The sequence below is a fragment of the Rhinatrema bivittatum genome, chromosome 3 (genome assembly GCF_901001135.1).
Source record: "Rhinatrema bivittatum chromosome 3, aRhiBiv1.1, whole genome shotgun sequence".
Taxonomy (NCBI): domain Eukaryota; kingdom Metazoa; phylum Chordata; class Amphibia; order Gymnophiona; family Rhinatrematidae; genus Rhinatrema; species Rhinatrema bivittatum.
Window position 1 is genome coordinate 175,997,397 of NC_042617.1, and position 25,447 is coordinate 176,022,843.

The 25,447-nt window shown below is 48.2% G+C and overlaps 1 protein-coding gene across 1 annotated transcript in view; it reads left to right on the forward strand.

Moving 5' to 3' along the window:
• The window catches only part of HNRNPU (heterogeneous nuclear ribonucleoprotein U), a 157,881-nt gene that overhangs the window by 92,330 nt on the left and 40,104 nt on the right, over window positions 1-25,447 (forward strand). Inside the window, exon 12 of the mRNA XM_029593953.1 lies at window positions 2,974-3,155. Within this exon, the coding sequence (XP_029449813.1) occupies window positions 2,974-3,155 (182 nt within the window). The remainder of the gene's footprint in view (window positions 1-2,973; window positions 3,156-25,447) is intronic.

Sequence of the window (25,447 nt, forward strand, 5' to 3'; positions counted from 1 at the left end):
TCTTTTCTCCAGAATGGTTTCGCCAAGGGGTTATTGTGCAAGTCTCCGCTCTCGGTTCCCTCTTAGGCACCATTGACTGTTCAGTGGCGGCTCATCCGGATGTCGTCCGTTTCCTCAAGGGAGCCAAGCACTTGAATTCTCCGGTCCGGGTTACTTGTCCCTTGTGGAGTCTTATCTTGATTCTCCAGGTTCTCTGTGAAGCTCCTTTTGAGCTCTTAAGGAAGGCTACGCTCAAGGATTTGACTCTCAAAACAGTCTTCTTGGTGTCCATTTGTTCAGCCAGAAGAATCTCACAGCTCCAAGCGTTATTGTGCAGAGAGCCTTTGCTACGTTTCTTGGATTCAGGGGTATCCCTTAAGATGGTACCCTCTTTCTTGCCAAAGGTCGTGTTTTCTTTTCATGTCAATCAGTCTGTGGAACTTCCGGCTTTTTCTTTGTCAGAAGTAGCAAATACAGCTGGGGGTGATTTGCGGTGCCTCAATGTGAAACTGGTCTTGCTGCGTTTACCTTCAAGTTACAAATGAGTTCTGGGTCTCTGACCACTTGTTTGTTCTGTGGAGTGGGCCAAATAAAGGTAATACAGCTTCCAAGGCCACTATCGCGCGTTGGCTAAAGGAGGCCATTGCGTCGGCTTACATCCTTAAGGGTCGGCCCGTGCTGGAAGGCTTAAAATCTCATTCCTACGGTCTCAGGCTGCTACTTGGACGGAGAGTCAATCTGTGTCTCCGCAGGAAATATGTAGGGCAGCTACTTGGAAATCCCTGCATACTTTTGCTCGTCATTACCATCTGGATGTGCAGGCTCCAGTTTTTGGCTCCTTCGGGCAGCAGGTTCTTCGAGCGGGACTATCTCTGTCCCACCCTATTTAGGGAAGCTTTGGTCAGGACTGATCCAGGTACGTACAGGGAAAGGAAAATTTGGTTCTTACATGCTAATTTTCGTTCCTGTAATACCACGGATCAGTCCAGACACCCGCCCATACTAGATCTGATACGACCGCTCTAATGTTCTGTTTTTCTACAGGGGTTTTTTTTTTTCAATTATCTGATTTGTTGTCTACTATTACTAAAGGCACTGGAAGCATCTAACAGATGAAAATAAAATTGTTTGCAAGAGTGTTTTTATTCATACGGAATCCTTTGTTGTTCACTTGTTCAATTTGGTTTTTTTTCTTATTGCTTGCTTGATCTGTGGGAAGTTATATCTGCTTTGAAAGTACTTTATACTGAAGGGGTGTAGGGTAGGCTCTGTCCTGATATAGAATACCCTCACAGTTTTGGTCTGTCTCCACCTGCTGGACAGGAGGCTTAACCCACGGTCTGGACTGATCCATAGTACTACAGGATCGAAAATTAGCAGGTAAGAACCAATTTTCCTTTTCTGTTTAACTGAATTTCTGTCTCTAGAACATTTTGTTTCTTGGCCTGTTGAAGCATAAAGGCAACATAATATAGAATTCTTGGATTCAGATTCAACAGGCAACTTTTATATTTACATGGATTGTACACTTCTAAATATGGGTGTCCTGCATAGCTCTTTATGCTCTGCAAATCCATAGCAATAGAATTTAAGTAGAAATTTTGGTCTCCATGTCCGAAAGCATTTTAATGGTATAATTAGAACACTTTTTCAGTAAATGAAACAAGCCTCTGGGGGGAAGATGATATGGATGTTGCCTAACATTTGAAAGGTAAACTAAAAATGGATAGAATTACATACGACTCTCAAATATTATATCCTAAACACATCAACATGAATGAGTCACTATAATTTTATTGTACCATACTACAAAAATACAAAATAATTTAAATACCCCAAACTATATACATATCCCCCATAAAATAACTTTTAACAAGCAGCATATGTGTACAAAATATCAAAAATACTAATACAAACTCCAAAAGACACTATACAAAATTCCTGAACATACCCAGATCAGTCCAGACAAGTGGGCTTTATTCATCCCTACCAGCAGATGGAGGTAGAGAACAAAACTTTGGGCACTGCCACATATACGAGTACCACCTGCAGTCCTCAAAATATCCAATCAGTCAGAACTGCAGGTCTAGCACCTCTACCATCTGCTGGAGGTAGAGAAATACTGAGGGGACTGCAGGTGGCACTCGTATATGTGGCAGTTCCTAAAGTTTTGTTCTCTACCTCCATCTGCTGATAGGGATGAATAAAACCCACTTGTCTGGACTGATCTGTGGTATTACAAGAACGAAAATTAGCAGGTAAGAACCAGTTTTCCTGTCCTTTGCACTTTGTTCACATATACAATACAACATATAAAATGTCAATGCAAATTGGATCTAAACAACAATTTGTGCCAACCCAAAATTATTTGAAGCAACACGGAAAATAATTAGACAAGCTGTCAGCAATTGTTGGTGGTGAACAAAGTGAACATATATGCCAGCAGACAGTATACATTGGGTCATTTGAACTAAAAAAAAAAAAAAAAGATATTGTAAGGTTAGAGGGCTTATGGAAAAAGCTAATGAGACACATACATACAAAAGATATTATATATGGTATGTTTCTTATTGAATAGAAACTGTTATATCCTTGTGGAGTAATCAAAACCCCTCCTTATATTGTCATTTTTGGGTTGGCACAAATTTAGATCCAATTTGCATTGACATATTTTATATGTTGTATTTTGTATATGTGAACAAAGTGCAAAGGACTTTTGTATATTGTCTTTGGAGTTTGTATTAGTATTTTTGATATTTTGTACACATATGCTGCTGCTTAGTTTATTTTATCAGGGATTGGTGTGTGTATGTGGAGTGCATGGGGAGATATATATGTAGTTTGGGGTATTTAAATTATTCTGCCTAACATTGGACCAGAATGGGACTTCTGTATGTGTGTATATTTGTAGTTTATTCATAGGCAGTATTTTTCAGTGCTAGCAGTGCAACTATGGGCATAGATGAGTTATATTCTAATTAATATGCTTTTCAGTCCCAGGGAACCGTGGTGGATACAACAGGCGGGGAAATATGCCACAACGAGGAGGTGGATCTGGTGGGGGTGCAATTGGTTATCCATACCCTCGTGGTCCTGTTTATCCAAGCAGGGGTGGCTATGCCAGCCGAGGAAACTACAGCCGAGGTGGCATACCTAACAGAGGCAACTATAACCAGGTAAATAATGCTGCTATTTCTAGATGTGTCCGCACATATTTTTTGAACTGCCCAGACTCCTAGGTTTTGCCTCCCTTACAGCAGATGGAGACAAAGTTTTGCTGACGTTGACACACAACCTGGTGCTAAAACAATCAAAAAAAACAAGGGGGGATACCTTGTAAATATATATAAATCTCATTAAAAACTCGGCATGAGAAAAATGGTGTTTACTTAATTTACATCCACCACCTCTCGCAATGGTCCATAAGTGGTATCAGCAGCAATAATTTGATTTTGTTCACTTGCCTTGAGTGCTCACAATTAATATATCCAAAAATTATTTTAAAAAATTTGATACCACTCTCAAAAGTTATATACACTTCTAACACAAAAACTGTAAACAAAATATGAAAAACAAAAAGTAGAAACACATCTTAAAAAGACACGGTGTTGACCCCAGAAACAAAACACCTGACTTGAGCTCACATTTTGGTGGACTGCCTCAGGTGACAATTGAGCAGGTATTTAAGTACCCTTTCCAATGTTCATACATCTAAAAAAGAAAAAAACTTTTACAAAACTATGCACAAAATGATATCCAAATCTCATAACTTGTATAACTCTTTAAAAATCACACACAAGCTCTAAAAACCCAAGCACATAAATTCTAAAGAACCTGGTGCACAAATTCTAAAAAAAAAAAAAAAAAAAATCAGCACCTTGCTGGTTCAAAACCTGCAATTATCTACATATGCTTCAATCATAATGGCGAAATGCTCAACCAGAGCAGATGAAGGGGGGGGAGACAGTTTAAATAGAGGACAACCAATCACATGCTAAATGTGACATGACGGAGACATCAAAATCATATGTAAACAAAACATGAGTGGAAACTGTAAAGGAAAAGAATCAACATCAAGCTAACGATTACCTCATTAAATCTCCTTATTCAATTTCCTTATTCAATCCCTCAGGTTGTACTGTGCCCAAACGATAAATCCACTGTTGCTCTCTATGGACTAAGACAGTATTGATATCTCCTCCACAAGCACAATGAGAATAGTCTCCAAATCAGCAAAAGTAAAATCTGTAAATACATGTCCTTTCTCATGACAATGGGCAACCAGTAGAGTTTTGATCTTACCATGTTTAATGGTGTCGCGATGTTCAATCATCCTATTGTGGACAGGATGTCTAGTCTTCCCAGTGTACATAAAAAAAAAAATGTGTGCACCACATGATGTAAACAACCCTAGCAGTAGCACAAGAAGTGGCCACTTTCAACTTGTAATTAGACAATTTGTCTAGTGGCAAAACATTTCCCATTAAAAGATTGAACGAACACAGCAGCTACCACATGGGTAATGCCCAGGACGTTGATCCAGATATTGTGTTAAATTCAGATTTCACTACCCATACCTCTAATATTCCTACCCATAGTTCGTGCACACAGTGGTTTCTCATTAAACAGGGAGTGGAGACCTAAAACCCTCCAATGTTGCTTAATATTATGCTGAGTCTTATAAATATGGGGGGAATATGGTAACACAATCTGGTCTCGTGGAAGCTTCCCGATTGCTGGGAGTCAATAATTGCCGATTGACTCATCTCGCATGCTTATAAGCCCGTTTGACAACAGAAGGCGGATATCCTCTCCTGACAAGACAGACCCATTTCTTTTGCTCTCAGCTAAAATCACTCAACTCAGAGACAACCTCCTCAATGTAAAGAACTATCCCACTGGTAAATTATCACATTACTGTTTTGAACGGCAACTCTGATAAATGTTCCCTGTACGTACCCGGATCAGTCCAGGCTCCTGGGTTTTGCCCCCCCCCCTCCCCCCAGCAGATGGAGACAGAAGTTTAACAAACAAAACTCCGCCTATATCTAGGACGTGTCACCTACAGTCTGGCAGTATTCTTCTGTCTCCAGCAGGTGGAGGAGGTGCAAAACCTACAGTCTGTGCTAGGGCCTAGCTTATTGTTGGTGACAGGGTAGTTAGGTCAGAAAGTTTTTGGTAGTTAGGAAATAGGAGCACTGGTGTGCTGAAGACCACAGAGTGTGCCTGCAGGTCACAGATTATGCCTCCTAGGGGGTTGTGAGGTCCTGAGAGGACCATCCCCCCTGGTTTCAGAGGCAGCTGAAGTGCTGTGGGGTGCTCCCCAGTTTACCAGCTTGTGGAGGTCACTGGGGGTGATACCAGGGAGCCTGGCTCATTCCCCCCCCCCCCCCTCCCCGGAGGCTTGAGCAGGTATTTAAAAGATTAAAAAATTAGGTATTGTGTTTGCAGTCTTTTTGGCTTGCTGTGCTCTGCTCTCCCTTCTCTTCGGTTTCAGGCGCTCAGTGCGCTCTGTTTTCGCAATTTCGTTAGTTGGGGAGGGAGTTTGTGTCAGCATACCACGCCAGGCCGCATGACAGCAGTTGTCGCATGAACAGGGTCTGCGTGGATTGTCTCCCGGGGGGAGAAGGAGCCTCTACGACCCGAGGTAGGGTTTTTCTTAGAGTCCACACAGTGACCGGCGCGTTTGGGGACCTGCAGCCTCCGTCCCGTTCCCGCGGAGCGCAGGAATGGGCACCATCTTGAATGCGCTCGGAGCAGCGTCTCAGGAAACGGGCACCATTTTGCCTCTGATTGGGCCGGCAGTCTCCGTAGAGCAGCCTGTGATTGCGGAGGAGGACCCTCCGCCTCATTTGTTGCCGCAGCGCAAGGTCCCTGAGGGGGGACAAGTCTGCAAAGTCTGCTCTCTCGATGGCTGAGGACCCGGATGCGGAGGGGGATGTTCCCTGTACGTACCTGGATCAGTCCAGACAGTGGGTTATGTCCCCAATCCAGCAGATGGAGTCAGCCCAAAGCTTCGAGGGGGCGTCACCATAAATACTACTACCCCCTCTGCAGGAGTTCAGTATCTTCTGACTCCAGCAGATGCGAGTAGTGGAATCTGGGCTTGCTCCCGTTCCCTATCACCTATTTCTTTTGCGTCCCTTGTTTGGGGCTCTGTTTTCTGTAGGTTTGTTTTAAATTGTTTGGATCAAGTTGTATTAGCGTCTCAGGAAACGGGCACCATTTTGCCTCTGATTGGGCCGGCAGTCTCCGTAGAGCAGCCTGTGATTGCGGAGGAGGACCCTCCGCCTCATTTGTTGCCGCAGCGCAAGGTCCCTGAGGGGGGACAAGTCTGCAAAGTCTGCTCTCTCGATGGCTGAGGACCCGGATGCGGAGGGGGATGATATGTCCTCTGATTCCTCTTTTTCGTCTGACTTTGTTTTACTTATGCACAAGGCCTTTAAGGCCCGGAGGTCTGGAAAAAAGAAGGTGCATAGTCAGGGCTCCGTTCTAGAGTCCCGGAAGCGAGCTAAGAGCACCCAGGATCCGGGTCCATCAGGGGGACCGCGTCCTTTGGGGTTGCGAACTCCGCTCATGGATCCGGATTCTTCGGATATGGATGGTCAAGACGACTCAGACTTGCCCACCCCACCTCAGAGGGGGGTTGAGGGGGAGTCTGACCTCCTGCTGGGGGGTCTAAAGGGATCCCATGGGGTGGATGGCGATGACCCGAAAGCTGTCAGTCTTTTTAGGAAAGACGCGTTGGGTCTGCTCATTCCTGCTATCCTGGGGGAGCTGGGAATCCAGCTTTCTCACAGGACAAGCAGGATGGTAGTCCTCACATATGGGTGACATCATCAGGATGGAGCCCAATCACGGAAAACTTCCGACAAAGATTCCAGAACTTTGACTGGCCCCTTCTAGGCATGCCCAGCATGGCACTAACCCTGCAGCCAGCAAGGGTCCCCCTTCAGTCTTCTTTTTTCCGCGCAGCAGTAGCCTCGCGGTTTAGGAGCTCTGAACAGATTCCTGACAGGAATTTTCCTCATGGACTTATTTAAAATTATTTTGCCCCACAGGGGTCCCCCCTCTAATTTTTCTCAGGCCGCAGTACTCTGGTAAGTTTTTCACCGTTTTTCGTCTATTACAGTCTAGTTTGGCCCTCGCGGTCTACTGGCCGTCGACCATACCGCGGCTCGATTTTTTTCTATGGCCATGGCGTCGGGTTTTCGTCGGTGCCCGGACTGTACTCGCACCATGTCTATCACAGACCCTCATGGAACCTGTGTAATGTGTTTAGGCTGTGAGCATGATGTCCTGACTTGCACCAAATGTGCCCTTATGACATCAAAAGGTCGCAAAGCCAGAATGGAGAAGATGGGACTCCTTTTCCATGCTCACACCCCGACGCCGTCCATCGCATCGACGTCATCAGAACCGGCATCATCGAAGTTGATCCACCATCGACAACCGTCCGGTGACCGCCCGCCATAGACTCCCGTTTCTCCCCCTCAAGATCGGGGGGAGAAACATCGGCATCATAAGTCTCGGACCGTCGAGGGAGCGAAATCGAGCCACCATCGAAGAAGCCCCGTCCAGGAACGGCACCGACCACTCCTGCGGGACAATGAGGCCACCCTCACCCGATCGGGGTTTGGGAGTCGAGATTCCGCCTGTAAAGGTGGTCCCTCCGACTGTGCCTCAGCCTCCCTCTTCCGTCACGGAGCCGGGGCTGATTGCCCCAGGGCTCCGGGAAGAACTGGACCAGCTGGTCCAGGAGGCCATCGACAAGGCGATGCAACGACTCCAGGTCCCTCCGGCATCGACACCAGCACCGAGAGTGGAACCGGTCACAGACCTGATTCCAGCAGCGCTGGCACCGCTGCTATCCCGGATGGAGGCGCTCATGACCGCCCGTCCACCGGTAATTCCCGGGTCTCCGATGGTCCCGGTGCACTCCCCGATGACAGCTTCATCGGGAGGAGAAACACAGTTTCGCATTCCTCCTTCGGGGGTATTGCCTCAGCCATCGATGCCATGTCGTCCCTCGCCACCGATTCATTCATCGGGAGCGATACACACATCGGCGCCATCAATGCCTTAGATGCCAGCTCCGATGCCCCCCAGGGTGTCCACGGTGCCCCCGGTGATTCCTTCGATTTTCTCGGAGCCTCAGCCGGGCCCTTCGGGTATACAACCCCCTTCTCGTCCTACAGGTCAGTCTGCTGATCCTTATGACACCTGGGATGATGATACTTCCACAGACACCGATTTACCTTCACCTCCTTCTCCTACTGAAAGTAGAAAGCATTCCCCTCCAGAGGACCTCTTTTTCGTTAATTTTGTGAAGGAAATGTCAGAATTGGTCTCTTTCCAGCTTCAGACGGAGCAAGATGATAGGCACCAGATGGAGTTTCTCCAATTCCTGGATGCCCCTAAAGTGATCACTTCTATTCCCATTCATCAAGTTCTTCTTGACCTCCTCAAAAAGAACTGGGAAAACCCTGGATCCATTGCCCCAGTACACAGGCTGACACTACTTATCTGGTACAGTCAGCCCCTGGCTTTCAAAAATCTCAGCTTGACCACCACTCAGTTGTGGTGGAATCTGCTCAAAAGAAAGCAAAAAGGACGAAACCACACTCCTTTACCCCTCCTGTCAAGGAACACAAGTTCCTCGACAATATTGGTCATCGAGTGTTCCAAGGGGCCATGCTTATCTCCAGGATTGCGTCTTACCAGCTGTACATGACCCAATACAACAGGGTCATTTTCAAGCAAATACAGGACTTCTCTGAAACCCTGCCTGACCAATTTCAAGAACATCTTCAAACCCTTGTCAACAAGGGGTTTGAGGCAGGAAAGCATGAGATAAGAGCAGCTTACAATATCTACGACACCTCCACTAGAGTGTCTGCAACTGCCATTTCGGCAAGACGCTGGGCCTGGCTCAAGTCTTCTGACCTTCGCCCAGAAGTACAAGACAGGCTCTCTGACCTACTCTGTATAGGAGATAATCTGTTCGGTGAACAGATCCAGCAAATCGTGGCTGAATTAAAGGACCGTCAAGAGACCCTCAAACAGCTCTCATCGATACCTTCTGACTTCCCTTCTAGACAGCCCTTCAAGAAGGACTCTAAGAAGTCATTCTTCCGCCCAAGGAAGTACTATCCTCCTCCAACAAGGTCCCGAGTTACGAGGCCTTATCAGAAATCTCAGCCTCGCCAGCCCCGGAAGCAAAAGCCACAAGCAGCTCCCCAGCCGGGGCCTGCTTCAGGTTTTTTATGTTCCCTTGGGGAGCAGCAGCCTGATCCCTCTGCCAGGCATATCAGTGGGAGGTCGATTGTGCCACTTTCACGGCATGTGGCAATCAATCACAACCGACCAATGGGTGCTAGCAATCATTGCTCAGGGTTACCACCTGAACTTCCTTGCTCTTCCACTGGAATCACCACCTCTACAAGCGTGGAGAGTAACCGACCACTCTGTCCCTCTGGAGCAGGAGGTTTCCCTTCTTCTCCAGTTAAGAGCAATAGAACCCGTCCCTCTCAAGGCCTAGGGTTCTATTCCCGGTACTTTTTGATCCCCAAAAAATCTGGGGAGCTTCGTCCAATTCTGGACCAAAGTGCCCTCAAGCACCTCCAGCAGGAAAAGTTCAAGATGGTAACCTTGGGCTCGCTTCTACCTCTTCTACAAAGAGGAGACTGGCTCTGCTCTCTGGACCTCCAGGACGCGTACACCCACATTGCGATAGCTCCAGCTCATCGCAAGTACCTCAGGTTTTTAGTAGGCCCAAAACACTATCAATACCGGGTGCTTCCATTCAGACTAGCATCGGCACCACGAGTCTTTATCAAATGTCTCGTGGTTGTCACAGCCTTTCTCAGGAAAGAAGGTGTTCACGTCTACCCCTATCTAGACGACTGGTTAATCAGGGCCCCAACCCAGCAAGCCGCTCGATCGTCCCTGGATTTGACCCTACACATTCTAATTTCTCTAGGATTTCTAGTCAATTATGAGAAATCCTATTTAGTCCCATCTCAAACCTTATCGTTCATTGGGGTAGACTTGGACACCTTACAGGCAAAATCCTTTCTACCTCAACAACGAGTGCAAACTCTCGTGTCCTTCGCTCATCAGTTGCAGTCTCAGTATACAGCAACAGCTCGACAATTCCTTGTCCTTCTCGGACACATCGTGTCCTCAGTCCATCTCACACCAATGGCCCGCCTGGCCATGAGAGTCATGCATTGGACTCTGAGGTCACAATGGATTCAAGCGATTCAGCCTCTGTCAACCATTGTCCACATCACCGCACTCCGTCTGTCTCTTACCTGGTGGAAAGATCAGAACAATCTCCTCCAGGGACTGCCTTTTCACCTGCCAGATCCTCAACTCATTCTCACCACTGACGCTTCCAACCTCGGCTGGGGAGCTCATGTGAACAATCTGCAGTCACAAGGATTTTGGTCTCCAGAGGAAGCCAAATACCAGATAAATTTCCTGGAGCTTCGAGCGATGCGCTATGCTCTCAGAGCTTTTCAGGATTGCCTATCAAATCACGTCATCCTGATTCAGACGGACAACCAGGTGGCCATGTGGTACATCAACAAGCAGGGAGGCACAGGCTCCTTCCTTCTGTGTCAGGAAGCTGCACAGATTTGGGCGGAAGCGCTCTCCCACTCGATGTACCTCAGGGCCACCTATTTGCCGGGAGTGCACAATGTCTTGGCAGGCAAACTGAGTCGTGTCTTCCAACCGCGAGAGTGGTCTCTCAATCCCTCGGTAGCGACCTCTCTCTTCCAGCAATGGGGTCATCCCCAAATAGACCTCTTTGCGTCCCCTCAGAACTACAAGGTGGACAATTACTGCTCCCTCATTCACAGCGAGCGCTCTCAGCCCAGAGATGCATTCTCCCTCTCGTGGGCGGCCGATCTGCTTTATGCATTCCCTCCACTTCCTCTTCTCTCGAAGACTCTCGTGAAACTCCGTCAGGACAAGGGAACCATGATCCTGATAGCATCTCACTAGCCACGCCAAGTGTGGTTTCCCATACTCCAGGATCTCTCCTTCCGCAGGCACATTCCCTTGGGAACGCATCCGCTTCTGATCACTCAGAACGACGGATGTCTACGCCATCCCAATCTTCAGGCCTTGTCCCTGACAGCATGGATGTTGAAAGGTTAATTCTTCAACCACTTAACCTTTCAGATTCGGTTTCTCGTGTCCTGATTGCTTCACGAAAGCCTTCCACAAGAAAATCTTATTCCTATAAATGGAAAAGGTACACCACATGGTGTTCTTTGCAATCCCTTGATCCCTTTTCCTGTCCAAACCCAAGGTTTTTGGACTTGGGTTATCTGGCATTTATCGGAATCAGGTCTAAAGACCTCTTCCATCAGAATGCATGTCAGTGCGGTAGCCGCCTTCCATAAAGGTGTCGGGGATGTCCCTATATCGGTACAACCCCTCGTAACACGTTTTCTGAAAGGCTTGCTCCATATCAAGCCACCTTTACGTCCTCCAGCCCCTTCTTGGGACCTTAATCTGGTTCTCGGGCGGCTCATAAAACCACCCTTCGAACCTCTTCACTCCTGTGACTTAAAATATCTCACATGGAAGGTGATTTTCCTTTTGGCTATCACTTCAGTTCGCAGGGTTAGTGAGTTACAGGCCCTAGTTACCTATCCGCCTTACACTAAACTCCTGCAGGACCGGGCAGTACTCCGCACTCACCCTAAGTTTTTGCCTAAGGTAGTTTCGGAGTTTCACATTAATCAATCCATCATACTACCTATCTTCTTTCCCAGGCCCCACTCCAACCCAGGGGAACAGGCTCTGTAAACAGGCTCTAGCGTTCTACCTAGACCGTACAGTTGCCCACAGGAAGAGCACTCAGTTATTCGTCTCTTTCCATCCTAACAAATTAGGGCAACCTGTGGGTAAGCAGACTCTCTCCTCCTGGTTGGCGGACTGCATATCTTTTTGCTATCAGCAAGCAGGCATTCCTTTCCAAGACCGTGTTAAAGCACACTCTGTGAGGGCCATGGCGACTTCAGTAGCACACCTACGATCGGTGCTGCTTCCTGACATTTGCAGGGCTGCCACCTGGAGTTCTCTCCACACTTTCGCAGCCCACTATTGCCTAGACAAAGCCGGTAGACAAGATTCCATCTTCAGCCAATCTGTCCCTGCGTAATTTATTTCCAATGTGACATATCAACACCCTTCCGCCTGCCCGGTGGGGTTCAGGATGCCCTCTACCAAATTCCACCCCAGTTGTTGTGCCTGTTGCACGCCGTTGGGTACATTTGGTACATGTTCGGACATCCTCAGCTGGGTACTCACCCATATGTGAGGACTACCATCCTGCTTGTCCTGTGAGAAAGCAAATGTTGCTTACCTGTAACAGGTTTTCTTACAGGACAGCAGGATGTTAGAAGAGTCCAGGTTGGGGGCTACGGATCCGGTAGTTCTTGGTCCATTGCATCGACGTCATCAGAACCGGCACAGTCAATGTTGCGCCAGCATCGTCCACCGACCGGTGACCGCCTGGCGTCGATCACTTCCCGGCCTTCGACACCCTCTTCTCCCCCTCAGGACAGAGGGGATCGTAAGGAGAAACATCGGCACCGGAAGTCTCAGGCCATCGTCCGAGCCGCCGCCGAAGAAACCCTGTCCAGAAAAGGCACCGACCTTTTCGGCGACCGGGTCATCGAGGCTATCTTCACCCGACAGGGCGTCAGGAGCCGCGACTCTGCCTTTAACGGTGGTCCCTCCGGCTATGCCTCTGATTCCTTCTTCTGTTCCGGAGCCGGGGCTGGACGCACTGTTCCTTTCATGGCCACAGATGTCCCACTTTGTGTTTTCGCCTTGGCCTCTCATCGGTAGGATCCTTCATCAAATAGAGCTGCATCCGTCTGAGGTAGTTCTCATAGCTCCCAAGTGGTCGCGACATCCTTAGTTTGCGTATCTAGTGAACCTAGCCATAGCGCATCTCTTACGGTTTCTTCATCAGGGACCAGTCTATTTCGACTAGGTTGAGCACTTTTGTCTAGCGGCATGGCTTTTGAGAGGAAGTGACTGAGATCCCGGCGATATTCTGAGGCTGTGGTCACTACCCTCTTGCAATCTCGTAAGGTTTCTACTTCCATTTTGTACGTGCGCATTTGGAAGGTTTTTGAGGCCTGGTGTCTTGACAAGGATGTTGTTTCCACTCAGGCATCCCTGCCTGAAATCTTTGGTTTTTCTTCAGGACGGTTTGTCGAAGGGATTATCGTGTAGTTCTTTGAGTGTGCAGGTGGCAGCGCTAGGTTCCTTATGCAGTACCATTCAAGGGGTGTCCTTGGCAAATCATCCTGATGTCTCGTTTTTTGCGAGAGGCGAAGCATTTGTCTGCCGGTAAGACAGCCCTGTCCTTCCTGGAATCTGAATTTGGTTCTGAAGGTTTTGTGTGGGGCACCTTTTGAACTATTTACGCAGGGCGACGTTGAAAGATCTTACCTTGAAGGTGGTATTTTTGGTGGCTATTGCGTCAGCATGCCAGATATCGGAACATCAGGCTCTATCCTGTAGAGAACCCTGTCTATGGATCTCTGATTCAGGGGTGTGTCTGCGCACGGTGCCCTCCTTTCTGCCTAAGGTGGTATCATCTTTCCATTTAAATCGGTGGAATTACCGGCTTTTTCGGACCTGGAATCGTCGGACCCTTTTATATAAGGAATTGAAAAAGCCGGATGTTCGTAGGGCATTTTGCAATACCTAGAGGTTACCAATGGATTCAGAGTTTCCGATCACCTGTTTGTTCTCTGGAATAGTCCCAGGAAAGGTAATAGCTAGGTGGATGAAGGAGGCCATAAATTCTGCATATGTTGACAGGTAAGTCCCTTCCTTTGGGGGTTCGAGCGCATTCGACTAGTTCACAGGCCGTGTCCTGGGCTGATTTCTCCAGAAGAGATCTGCAGGGCGGCCACGTGGAAATCCTTGCATACTTTCGCCAGGCATTATCGGTTGGATGTTAGAGCTCCAGGGTCTGGTGGATTTGGAGAAGGTGTGCTCAGAGTGGGCCTCTCCGGATCCCATCCCAAGTAAAGGTTAGCTCTGGTACATCCCAGGAGTCTGGACTGATCCGGGTACATACAGGGAAAAGAAAATTGGCTCTTACCTGATAATTTTCGTTCCTGTAGTACCACGGATCAGTCCAGAGTCCCACCCATTTGTCCTTTGAAGGGAATGGAGAGTCCTCACTGCTATCGTTTTTTCTCTTACCAAGTCTGTTGCATTGTTTAAGCACGGGTTCTGTATCCATTTGGGGATTGATGAGCCGGTTTATGGTTGTTAGCTTACTGTGTATAGTTAGTGTGAGTGTTTTGGGGATTGTCTGCTCTGACATTAAGAGTACTGCCAGACTGTAGGTGGCACCATCCTAGATATAGGCAGAGTTTTGTTTGTTAAACGTCTGTCTCCATCTGCTAGAGGTGGGGGCAAAACCCAGGAGTCTGGACTGATCCGTGGTACTACAGGAACGAAAAATAGGTAAGAACCAATTGTCCTATACTCTGCATTACAAATAAACATGAAGACATGCAGGCATGCAAGTAGCTTATCAGAATCCAAATAGATAACAAATGATTTACATTGAAAGAACTATCTGCCACCACTCCCCAAATAAACCACAAAAAATCTTTTCTCCCAGGACAAGCAGGATGGTAGTCCTCACATGTGGGTGACATGGGATGGAGCCCTAACACGGAACACTTTTATCAAAGTTTCTAGAACTTTGACTGGCACACTGAGCATGCCCAGCATGCCACGAACCCTGCATCCAGCAGGGGTCCCCCTTCAGTCTCGTTTGTAGCAAAACGTACGAGCGAAAAATAAAATAATAAAAAGTGAACCCAACTTCGGGGTGGCGGGTGGGTTTCATGAGGACTAACATCCTGCTGTCCTGGGAGAACACCTGTTACAGGTAAGCAACTCTGCTTTCTCCCAAGACAAGCAGGATCGTAGTCCTCACATATGGGTGAATAGCGAACTAAAGGATGCCTGAAGAGAGTGAACTAATAGCACCCAACAACGTGCAACAGGCACAGCAGGGGTGCTGTTGGATATGAGGGCAGCCTGAATTTCACAGTGGGTCGCAGGTAGGAAGTTGGGTTATTAAACTGGAAACAAATTACGTAGGACAGACTGGCCAAAGATGGAATCTTGTCTGCCAGCCTTGTAGAGACTGGTATTAGTAGACAAGTCTAGAGATGAAAAACTCACCTTGACACACCGCCACCATCACTGATAATCTCTGTACAGAAATGAAAGATGTGAGGTTTGCTGTTCATCCCGTTCAAATCGTGAAAAGGCCTGAATGAACTGTCCTTTGTTGGGACTATAGACTTAATGGCTTAGTGACTAAGACCTTGTTCTTTGCAAGGACCTGGAACCACTGCCTGCAAGAGCTGTAGTTTGAGTAGGAGAAGCATAAGCTGAGACTATGAAGATGGGGATGGGAGCTGCAAATTCTAGAGTTCTCTAAATCTTCCTTGAAAGGGAAGATTACATAAACTGGTTGTGGAATAACTATCCAATCACTGGGGAAACCATAACCTTTTTTGTTGATAGTGCCCCAAAATAGGCAGTCCTTTGTATAAATAAAGGCTTTTTTCATCCCATTAGACTGGTCCAGATGTTATGCTCCTCTGCCAGCAGATGGAGGCAGAGTAACTGGTTTGCTGTTGTCATCCTATATAGGGTCCTGTGCTGATCTCAGCCTCAGTATTTTCTATCTCCAACTAAATAGATTATAGGATACCCATTCTTCTGGAGTTTGGTGCTGGAAAAGTTGAAGAGGAAATTCTGGTCTCTTGGGATGACAGATCCTCTCCCAGTGCAGTAGGCTGGCACTGGGGGACTTCCAGGGGAAAGGAGCTGACCCCCCCCCCCCCCCCCTCCCGGGAGGAGAAGTCAATAAGTGGTTATTAACCAAGAAGACCAAAGACTTAGCACCATTAATCATTGCGCGATAGCAGCATGGGATCTATTATTTGGGATCTTGCTAATACTTGTGATCTGGATTGATCACTGTTGGCAACAGGATACTGGGCTTGATGGACCCTCAGTCTGACCCAGCATGTCAAATTATGTTCTATGAGGTTGAATGTAGCTGAATTCTCCATTCCCTTATACTCTGTCCCTCTATCTGGTTCCTTCATAAAGTTATTTTTAAAAAAGAGAATGGGAGAAGAACGAGAGGAAAGTGCAAGGGAGTTTGAACAGTCACGCTGTTTAGTTACGGACAACTCTGGAGCTAGAACCTGATTCCTCAAAAGAGCCATGGTTTTTGTTGCACTGCTTCAACCTCCAGCAGCTGCTGCCACATTTGCATCAGGAGGGCAAGGGGATTTCTGAATCAGTAGAACCAGGTGCTCCAGAATCGCAGCCTGTGGCTAGCCCTTGTCAGTCATTCCTGCCTGTTGAGTTTTCAGTCATCATGGGAACTGCCATTTTGGAGCTTCGTAGCTATAAAGAGGCAGAGGAAATGGAGCCCCCAGTGTTCATCCCCTGCTGCCTTGGGAGAGGGTCAAGGATCTGGCTTTGGATCAGTGCAGGATTCTTCAGTGGGTCCTGCAGAGCCGCTTGCCTTGCCTGCAGAACCACTGTCTTCCCTACCTTCCCCCAAATTTATTCTTTTATTGCATCAGTGTCCTGGGGGGTGGGTGCTCCTTATCAGGTTGGTCCTTTCTAGAGACTTGGGGGGCCAAGTGCTAGGGAGCAAACAGTCTTGGTGGTATGCAGATTGGGAGCTTGAGGATGAGGCCCTCATGTTTGGACACTTCATTGATGTTGCTTAAGGAACAGTGAGATGATTTGAGGAGAGACTAGAAGAGGGAGAGATTTCCTCCTAAGGAGGAAGAATCTGCTGCATTCTACCTATTTTAAGAGAGAAGGTGCCATCTCTGATCACCAATTTGCTAATAGTGTGGGGCTTTATAGGGTACAGGCATAAGGGAGTAGGGTTTCAAGGGATCCTATCTTAGCATATATGAATAAGCTGGCCATAGTTTTTACCTTGCGTCAGACAGCCAGAATTTAAATTGTAGCTGAATGGGATTCCCCCAGAAGCAAAGGGAGTCGGGACGATGAGCCAAGGCTTAACTATTATGAGCATAGGAAAGAAAAGCTGAAGGCTCCAAGAGTTCTATCCTATAGGCTGCTATCCATAATGGTTATATGACTGGAGTATGTCTTGTGCCCGACTCGAAAGTACCAGGAAGTCTGGTATGGACTGGGAGGAAGCAGTACAGCATTTCTGGCAGATGCTTCTTATGACCTGATCAGAGTGTGAGCGAGGAGTATGGCCACTATAGTGGCAGCTTGTGTACTCTGGTTATGGAACTAGGCAGTAGATTCAGCCTCAAAGGCATGCCTAGCCAAACTGCCATTTAAGGGCAAGCTCCTTTTAGGGGAGTATTTGGAAAAGCTGATGAAGGACCTGGGAGAGTCCAAGGCTACTAGAGGATGGAGTGAAAGGTGTCTTCCGTGATTCTCTAGCTAGCATTTTGACTCCTTGAAGAGTTTCCTGTCATCCTGGGAAAGCATCCATGTCACAATGAAGGTAGCAATTTGGAAGATTACAGCCCTTTTGTGGGGATAGGAGGGGCAGAAAAGATGTCTACTGGTGGGACTGGTATCCTCTGCAGCTCTCAATTGAAGGTTTGAGGACCCCCACCTCTGGAGTTTCAGGTAAGCAATTGCCTGGCATTGTTTATCAGAGGCGGGTCCAAATTACTTTGGTCTGGAGGATGTTATCAGAAGGTTGTGCCTTGGAATTTTCCCATTCTATTTCAGATGCCTGTTTGCTCTCTCCCCTGTTACTCCCTTCTAAAGAGGGAAGTGGTTCAAAGGACCCTGTCATCTTTGTCATGTAGATGTGATCCAGTTCTGGAATGGAGTGGGGACAAGGAAGGTATACGATTTATTATGTGGTCCCCAAGAAAGTGTGTACCTTCTGGCTCCTCTTGGATTTGAAGCACGTCAACAGATTGTAGAGGGTTCTTTGTTTCTAGATCGACTCTTGAGTATCTTCTATCTTCCCTGGATTTGACAGAAGCCTATCTCGTATTCCCTTCAGGAAGGGTGATCAAATTACTGTTTCATGGTACTCTGAAGGCATGTCCAGCGTATTGCTGATCTGGCGACAGCTCCCAAAACTTTCTTGAAAATAATCATAGTGGTGGTGACCGTGTGTCAGAGGAATTCTGGTGCATCTTTAGCCAACTGCCCAGGTAAGAGAGATACAGCTCTTGCAGGAGCTGGGCTGGGTGGTAAATTTTGCAAAGTGTAAATAAGAACTCGCTCAATCTTTGGAATGCCTGGGGGCCTATTTTAACAAAAAGAATGGTGAAGTGTGTATGCCAGTGGAAAGAATTCTCCAGATTCAGGGCAAAGTGTGAAATCTTATGTTGGTCCAGTGTTCCAGGATATGGTACTTTGTGCAAGTCTTGGGCTCCTTGGCAGCACCATGGACTTGGTAACCTCTCCCGTCTCGGTGGTTGCCTCAGTATCTGATCTGTGATGCAAGGCTTCTACTTAGACTAGTCTGCCGAAGACCACAAATCTGGAATCTGGGGTAGATCTGGAGATCATATCCTGGGTTACAGTTACAACAGATGCCAGTCTCTTTAGTTGGGGAGCTCATTGTTGAAATCAAGTAGCTCTTGAGACATAGGCCCATCACTCACCTGAAGATGAGAAGACCCGTCATGGACCGTATGCCAAGCTGGACAGGTTCTTAGCCACAGATCAGAGGAAGGCTTTGAAGGACTGAATACACTGATGCAGTCATGCCCAAATTAGTCTCCTGTATAGCTTTCCTCTGTGGCCCTGCATGGGGCGAGTCCAGAAAATAACTTGAATTTAGATCCTGGTGGTGATGGATTGGCCCAGATGCCCCTGGTTTGTGGATCTTATGAGGATCAAAGAAAGAGAACTTCTTTAGGCTCTTGCAGAACAGGAATTTGTTTATATGGGTCTAGTATTGTGTGAAGGTCCAACTCCATTTTATTTTGTAAACTGGTCATTGAGAAGAGATGTCTAAGGAAGAAAAGTTATTCAGACAAGGTGATCTCCACACTTTTGTAGGCCAGCAAGTGGTGACTAAGCGATCCACTTTTTTATTGAGGGTGTGGTGAATTTTTGAGGCTTGATCAGAAAATGATTTCCCTTTGGAAGGCATCAGTGGCTATAGTCTGGTGTTCAATTCTCTGTGTACAGATGGTGATTACTGCCTGTTACGTATTTTTCAAAGTGTTGCTAGTGGCACATCTGATGTTTTGTGTGTTCTGCTGTCAGTGAAGCATATTAGGCCAACCAGAAGGGGACTGATAATTTTGGTTCTGAAAGCCTTGAGTTTTACTCCTTTTTAAGCACCTTAAGGTGTGTGAAAGATCTAATGTAGAAGTATTTCTGGCAAGGTGAATCTCAGAGCTTCAAGCTCTTTCCTGTAGGGAACCCTTTTTGAGGTTCTTTGCTGAGATAGCATCAATCCACACAGTTCCTCTCTTCTCATAGGACAAGCAGGATGGTAGTCTTCACATCTGGGTGACATCATCCGATGAAGCCCGGCATGGAAAACTTTTGTCAGAGTTTCTAGAAGCTTTGACCAGCACACCGAGCATGCCACTATTCGTGCATCCACACAAGGTCCCCCTTCAGTCTCTTCTCCGCGATGCAGTTGCCTCGCAGATCGTGGAGCTCCACTCTTTTCGGTTTTTCGTTGAAAAGTTCTTTTCCCATATCCATCATCTGGTCCCCACGATTGGTGCTTCCTTGGCATGGTAGGTTAAAATTGTAGGTTTTTCACGTCTTTGTGGTCGATTCCTGACTTCTCCCCTATCTGTGACCGGCAGCCATCGACCGCACACTGGGTAACTTTTATGGCATTGTATGGTTTTTCGTCTGTGGCCCCAATGCCTGCTGACCATGTCCATCACGGATCTGCATGAGGTTTGTATCCTCTGCCTGGAGGCCTCTCATGACGTCTGGGGGGGGGGGGGGGTGTGGCCTGTGTGATCACATAACACCCCCCCCCCCCCAAAGAAGGTTGTGCACGTCTTGGTAAGATGGAGAAACTTCCAAGTCCTCTCCATCCACACCTGTGTCAGAGTAAACACCACCGAGAGGTTGTGGGGAGCCCCTTGACACGCTTCCTCTAGCTGCTACTCTCTCCACTTCTTTGAAGGATCGCAGGGATGATGACAGATATTCCGTGATTCTCCATCTTCTTGGCTCCGGGGAAAGTCCGGGCCGAGCACCTGTCACTGTTGGCACACGGCTCCGGTTCGGCGTAGTACCAGCAGCTGTCGTACTGCCACTGAAGTGACCCTGACTATCGAATGCCCCATCCTCAGATTGTCCCCAGGCATTCCCCACCGATATGTTGGGCACCTTGCCACCTCGGAAACCCAAGGAAGAGCCGGTGACATCTCATCCCCCTCCCTCAGTCCCGGCCTCACTGGCTTTCAGGAGGAGCTGGACCGCAGGGTTCAGACCATGGTGCTCAGAACTTTCCAGAGCTTAGAGCCGCCCATGCCACCGGCCCCCATACCTGTGCCTGAGCCTCTGCTGTTTGTCCTAGCACCCCTGCTTGAGCGTCTGGATGTCCTTTTAGGCACCCTACCGATGCAACTGGTGCCCGAGGGGCCTTCGATCCCCCAACGGCCACCAGAACGATCCCGGTACTCGGGTCCTCCAAGGAGGAAGACTTAACCGGTGTCGTGTTTCCGAGGCCTCGGTTCCCCGAGCCTTTACCAGGTCCTTCCAGCCTCACGTGGCCCCCGGTCCCCTCAATGCCAGGGGAACCATCGATTCCTGTGGTGCCCCCGAAGCCGTTGGAGCCCAGGTCTGATGTCCCCCACAAGCCTCGCCCACGTTGCACTTGCCTTAGTAAGGTAGAAGGGCCTTATGACCCATGAGGGGGGGGGGGGGGGATGATTCCATGGAGTCTTCCTCTGATTATTCAGATGAGCCCCCTCTCAGAGCCCCGGCTACTGGCTTTTGACTGGCGGTGAAGGAGCATGAGTCAGTTGAGCACATCCCTGAAGCTGGATCCCCCAGTGGGAGGCAGGTTTGTTGGCTTTGCCCATCTCTGGGAGGATGTCACTTCCTTTTCAACGCATAGCACTCTGCTTCAGCGGCAGGGGAGAAAGTCTGATAATTCACTTTCAACGCATAGCGCTCTGCTTCAACGGCAGGGGAGAAAGTCTGATACTTCACTTTCAACGCATAGCTCTCTGCTTAAACGGCAGGAGCAATGTAGAAAAGAGTATCTATATATATATAGACAACCAACAAGGACTAAATTACATAGTCGAGTAAACAAAAGCATGGGTGTAGCTTGCTTATTGAGGCTGTTACTACCCCTAGCTAAGCTACATATTCAATTAGATGCAGTTTCAACACTACTCTCTACATTAATGGTGGGGTGGAAGGGAAATAAAACTAAAAGGTACTAAGAGCCAAGCGTAACAAGTAAGAGGAAAAAAAAAAGTGCATAGCCTACTGGGCAGACTGGATGGGCCGTTTGGTCATCTTCTGCCGTCATTTCTATGTTTCTATGTATGTTTCTATCTAGATGACTGACTCATCAGAAGTCAATCTCATCAAGGAGCTCTGGCCTCTCTGTTGAACAATTACTCTACTTCACTCCATGGGCTTTCTTATCAATTATCAAAAGTCCCATCTCATTCCGTCTCACCTGCTTCAATTCATAGGAGCAGAATTGAACACCATACTTTCAAAAGCCTGAGGACCGGGTAGAAACACTCGCTGTACTCAAAAGAAACAAGCAACAGCTCATCAGTTTCTAACCTTACTAGGCCACATGGCCTCCACAGTTTGTCACTCCTATGGCAAGACTAGCCATGAGAGTAACCCAATGGACATTAAGATCACAATGGATCCAAGCCATTCAACCACTGTATTCTCCAATTCAGGTAACCCACCAGCTACATTTGTCTCTACTATGGTGGGCGAACAAGGACAACTTGCGCAAGGGACTACCCTTCCAACAACCAGTCCCACAGATAACTTTAACTATAGATGCATCCACATTGGGTTGGGGAGCTCACATAGACAATCTCCAAACCCAAGGTACTTGGACAAAACTCGAAGCAACATTTCAAATCAATTTCCTGGAACTTCGAGCTATGCGTTATGCGCTGCATGCGTTCAAGGACTACCTTTCACACAAGACTGTTTTGATTCAAACGGACAATACAGTAGCCATGTGGTACCTGAACAAGCAGGGAGGTACGGGCTCGTATCTCCTTTGTCAAGAAGCCGCTCAGATTTGGGACTGGGCCCTGACACATTCCATGTTTCTCCAGGCCACTTATCTAGCGGGCATCCACAATGTAGTTGCAGATCGCCTCAGTCGTCAGTTCCAGGATCCCTCAGCGACCAGGATATTCCAACTTTGGGGACAACCAAGAATTAGACCTCTTTGCATCACACCTGAATCACAAAATGGACAGATTCTGTTCTCTACACAAACAGAAAAACCAGCCAGCCAAGGACACCTTTGCTCGCCCTTGGAACTCAGGCCTTCTATACGCGTATCCTCAGATACCGCTAATAACCAAAACTCTAGTGAAGCTGCATCAGGACAAGGGGTCCGTGATTCTCATATCCCCGTATTGGCCTCGACAAGTATGGTTCCCCACGCTTCTAGACCTCTCGATCAAAAGGATCCAATTCTCCTGGGTGTAGCTCTCAATCTCATAACTCAGGATCAGGGTCAGTTGCGCTATCCCAACCTTCAATCCCTATCCCTGACAGCATGGATGTTGAAAGCTTGATTTTACAACCACTCAAGCTTTCAACCAATGTATCTCAAGTGCTGATAGCTTCACGGAAACCTTCAATACGAAAGAATTATTCTTCGAAATGGAAAAGGTTTACTTTGTGGTGCAGACAAGAGTATCTATCCTTTCTCCTACCCCACAACTTCTCTACTAGACTATTTTTGGGTTGGCCTCGGCCTCTTGCGTCTTCACAGAGTGCCTGGCAGTGGGGGCTGCGTTTCTCAGGCATCGTGCTGTGCATGTCTTCCCGTACCTAGACGACTGGTTAATCAAGAGTGATTCCCACACAGGGGCGTTGAGTGCTTTAGCCCTGACAGTGCAGGTTCTACAAGCCTTGGGATTCGTGGTCAACTATGCAAAATCTCACCTCTGCCATCTCCTCAGCTGGGCTTCATAGGCACCAGACTAGACACGGTGCATGGAAAGGCGCTCTTGCTCTCGCCTTGCTGGCGCCCTCCATCTGCAGCAGCTGGCATGTGACGGCCCACCTTCTGCTCCATTTGCTGGGCCACATGGCAGTTTCCATCCATGTTGCTCATCTCGCCCATTTGTGCATGCAGAGGGCTCAATGGACCTTGTGGTCACAGCAGTGACGGGCCTCTTAGGACCTTGAGACTTACGTTGTAGTCAAGGAATCTCTGCAGGTGCCTGTCCTGATGGGAACACCTCTCCAATTTGGAGTGGGGAATTTCCTTCCAAACTGCTCCACCTCAAGTGATCCTCGCTACTGATGCCTCTCCTCTGGTCTGGGGTGCCCATGTGAACGGCCTCCACACGCGGGGTCTCTGGACTGCTCATGAAGCCCTCTGTCAAATACTTTGTGGAGCTTCGGGTAATCCATTATGTCCTGTGGACTTTCAGAGACTGGTTGTCACACAAAGCAGTCCTGATCCGGACAGACAACCAGGTGGCAATATGGTATATCAGCAAACAGGGCGGCACGGGATTGTTCCTCCTCTGTCACGAGGTGGTGCAGGTGTGGACCTTATCCCTGTCACAGGGGATGTCGTTGCACGCTGCGTACCTGCCTGGGACTCTGAACGTGCTGGCAGACCGGCTGAGTAGCTCCTTCCAGCCGCATGAATGGTCCCTCAACCTGGAGGAAGCGGTCAACCTGTTTTGTCGGGATACACCAGATGTGGACTTCTTCGCCTCCCCACACAATCACAAGGTGAACAGGGTCTGCTCCCTGTTGGGGGACAGACTTCTTGCTTGCGTTGCCTTCTCCCTTCACTGGGGGAGAGGTCTACTGTATGCATACTCTCCTCTCCTAGTCCTCTTGAAGACCCTACTAAAGCTTTAACAGGACAGAGGGACCATGATCCTCGTGGCCCCGATAGGTCTGGTTCCCTCTCCTGCGGGCCCTGTCGGTCAGGGCCCCCATCTGGCTGGGGACCGTGCCCGATCTGATCACACTGAACCAGGGCACCCTGCGCCATCCAAACCTCCAGGCGTTGGCCCTAATGGCTTGGATGTTGAGCACTTAGTCCTTCAGCCCTTGGCCCTCTCAGACAGTGTCTCCCAGGTGCTGGTGGCTGCTAGGAAACCTTTCAGCAGGAAGTCCTACAGTTTGAAGTGGAGAAGATTCTCCATCTGGTAGGCGGGGCATGGCTTGGATCCATTCACATGCCCCCTTCCCCAACTCTTGGACTACTTGTGGCACCTTTCCGAGTCTGGGCTTCAAACCAGCTCAGTCAGGGTCCATCTCGGTGCTGTCAGTGTGTACCATTGGGGAGTCACTGGCACTCCCATCTCGGTGCAGCCTTTAGGTTGCTTTATGAGAGGCCTGTTCCAGCTGAAGCCCCATCTTTGGCCTCCTGTTGCATCCTGGGACCTCATCATTGTCCTGGCGTGGCTCATGCATCTTCCCTTTGAGCTGCTTCATTCCTGTGACCTGAAGTTCCTCACCTGAAAAGTTATATTCCTGGTGGCAATTACTTTGGCTTGTAGAGTACGTACCTGCCATACATGAGATTCTTTCACGATTGTGTGGTTCTGCATATGCACCCTAAGTTCCTGCCTAAGAATTTCCACCTTAATCAGTCCATCGTTTTACCCACCTTCTTTCCTAGGCCTTATTTCCACCTAGGGGAATGGGCTTTTCATATTTTGGACTGCAAAAGGGCCTTAGCTTTCTGTTTAGAATGCACAGCCAGTCCACTCAGTCAGCTCTTTGTGTCCTTCAATACCAACAGGCTGGGAATGGCGATGGGTAAATGGACTTTATCCAATTGGCTGGCAGATTGCATTGCCTTCTGCTATGCACAGGCAGGCCTTCCACTGGTCAGCAGACTTAAAGCTAACTCTGTGCGGGCCATGGCGACGTCTGTGGCTCATCTGCAAAACACGTTTGTGGCTCACTACTTAGATAAGGATGGGCGTCAGGACAATGCCTTTGGTCAGTCCGTTCTGCGCAATCTGTTCCAGACCTGAACCCAACGTTTTCTGCTTTGTGCCCCTAGTGGGAGCCAGACTGTCCCCCTGTCTACCAACAGTACCGCAGTTGTGCCCTTTGGCACTTTGTTCGGTAACTGGTCTCACCTGCTAATGGGGACAGCCTGGAGCTTTGTATTCAGCCACATGTGAGGACTACTAACCTGCTTCTCCTAGGAGAAAGTGCAGATGCTTAC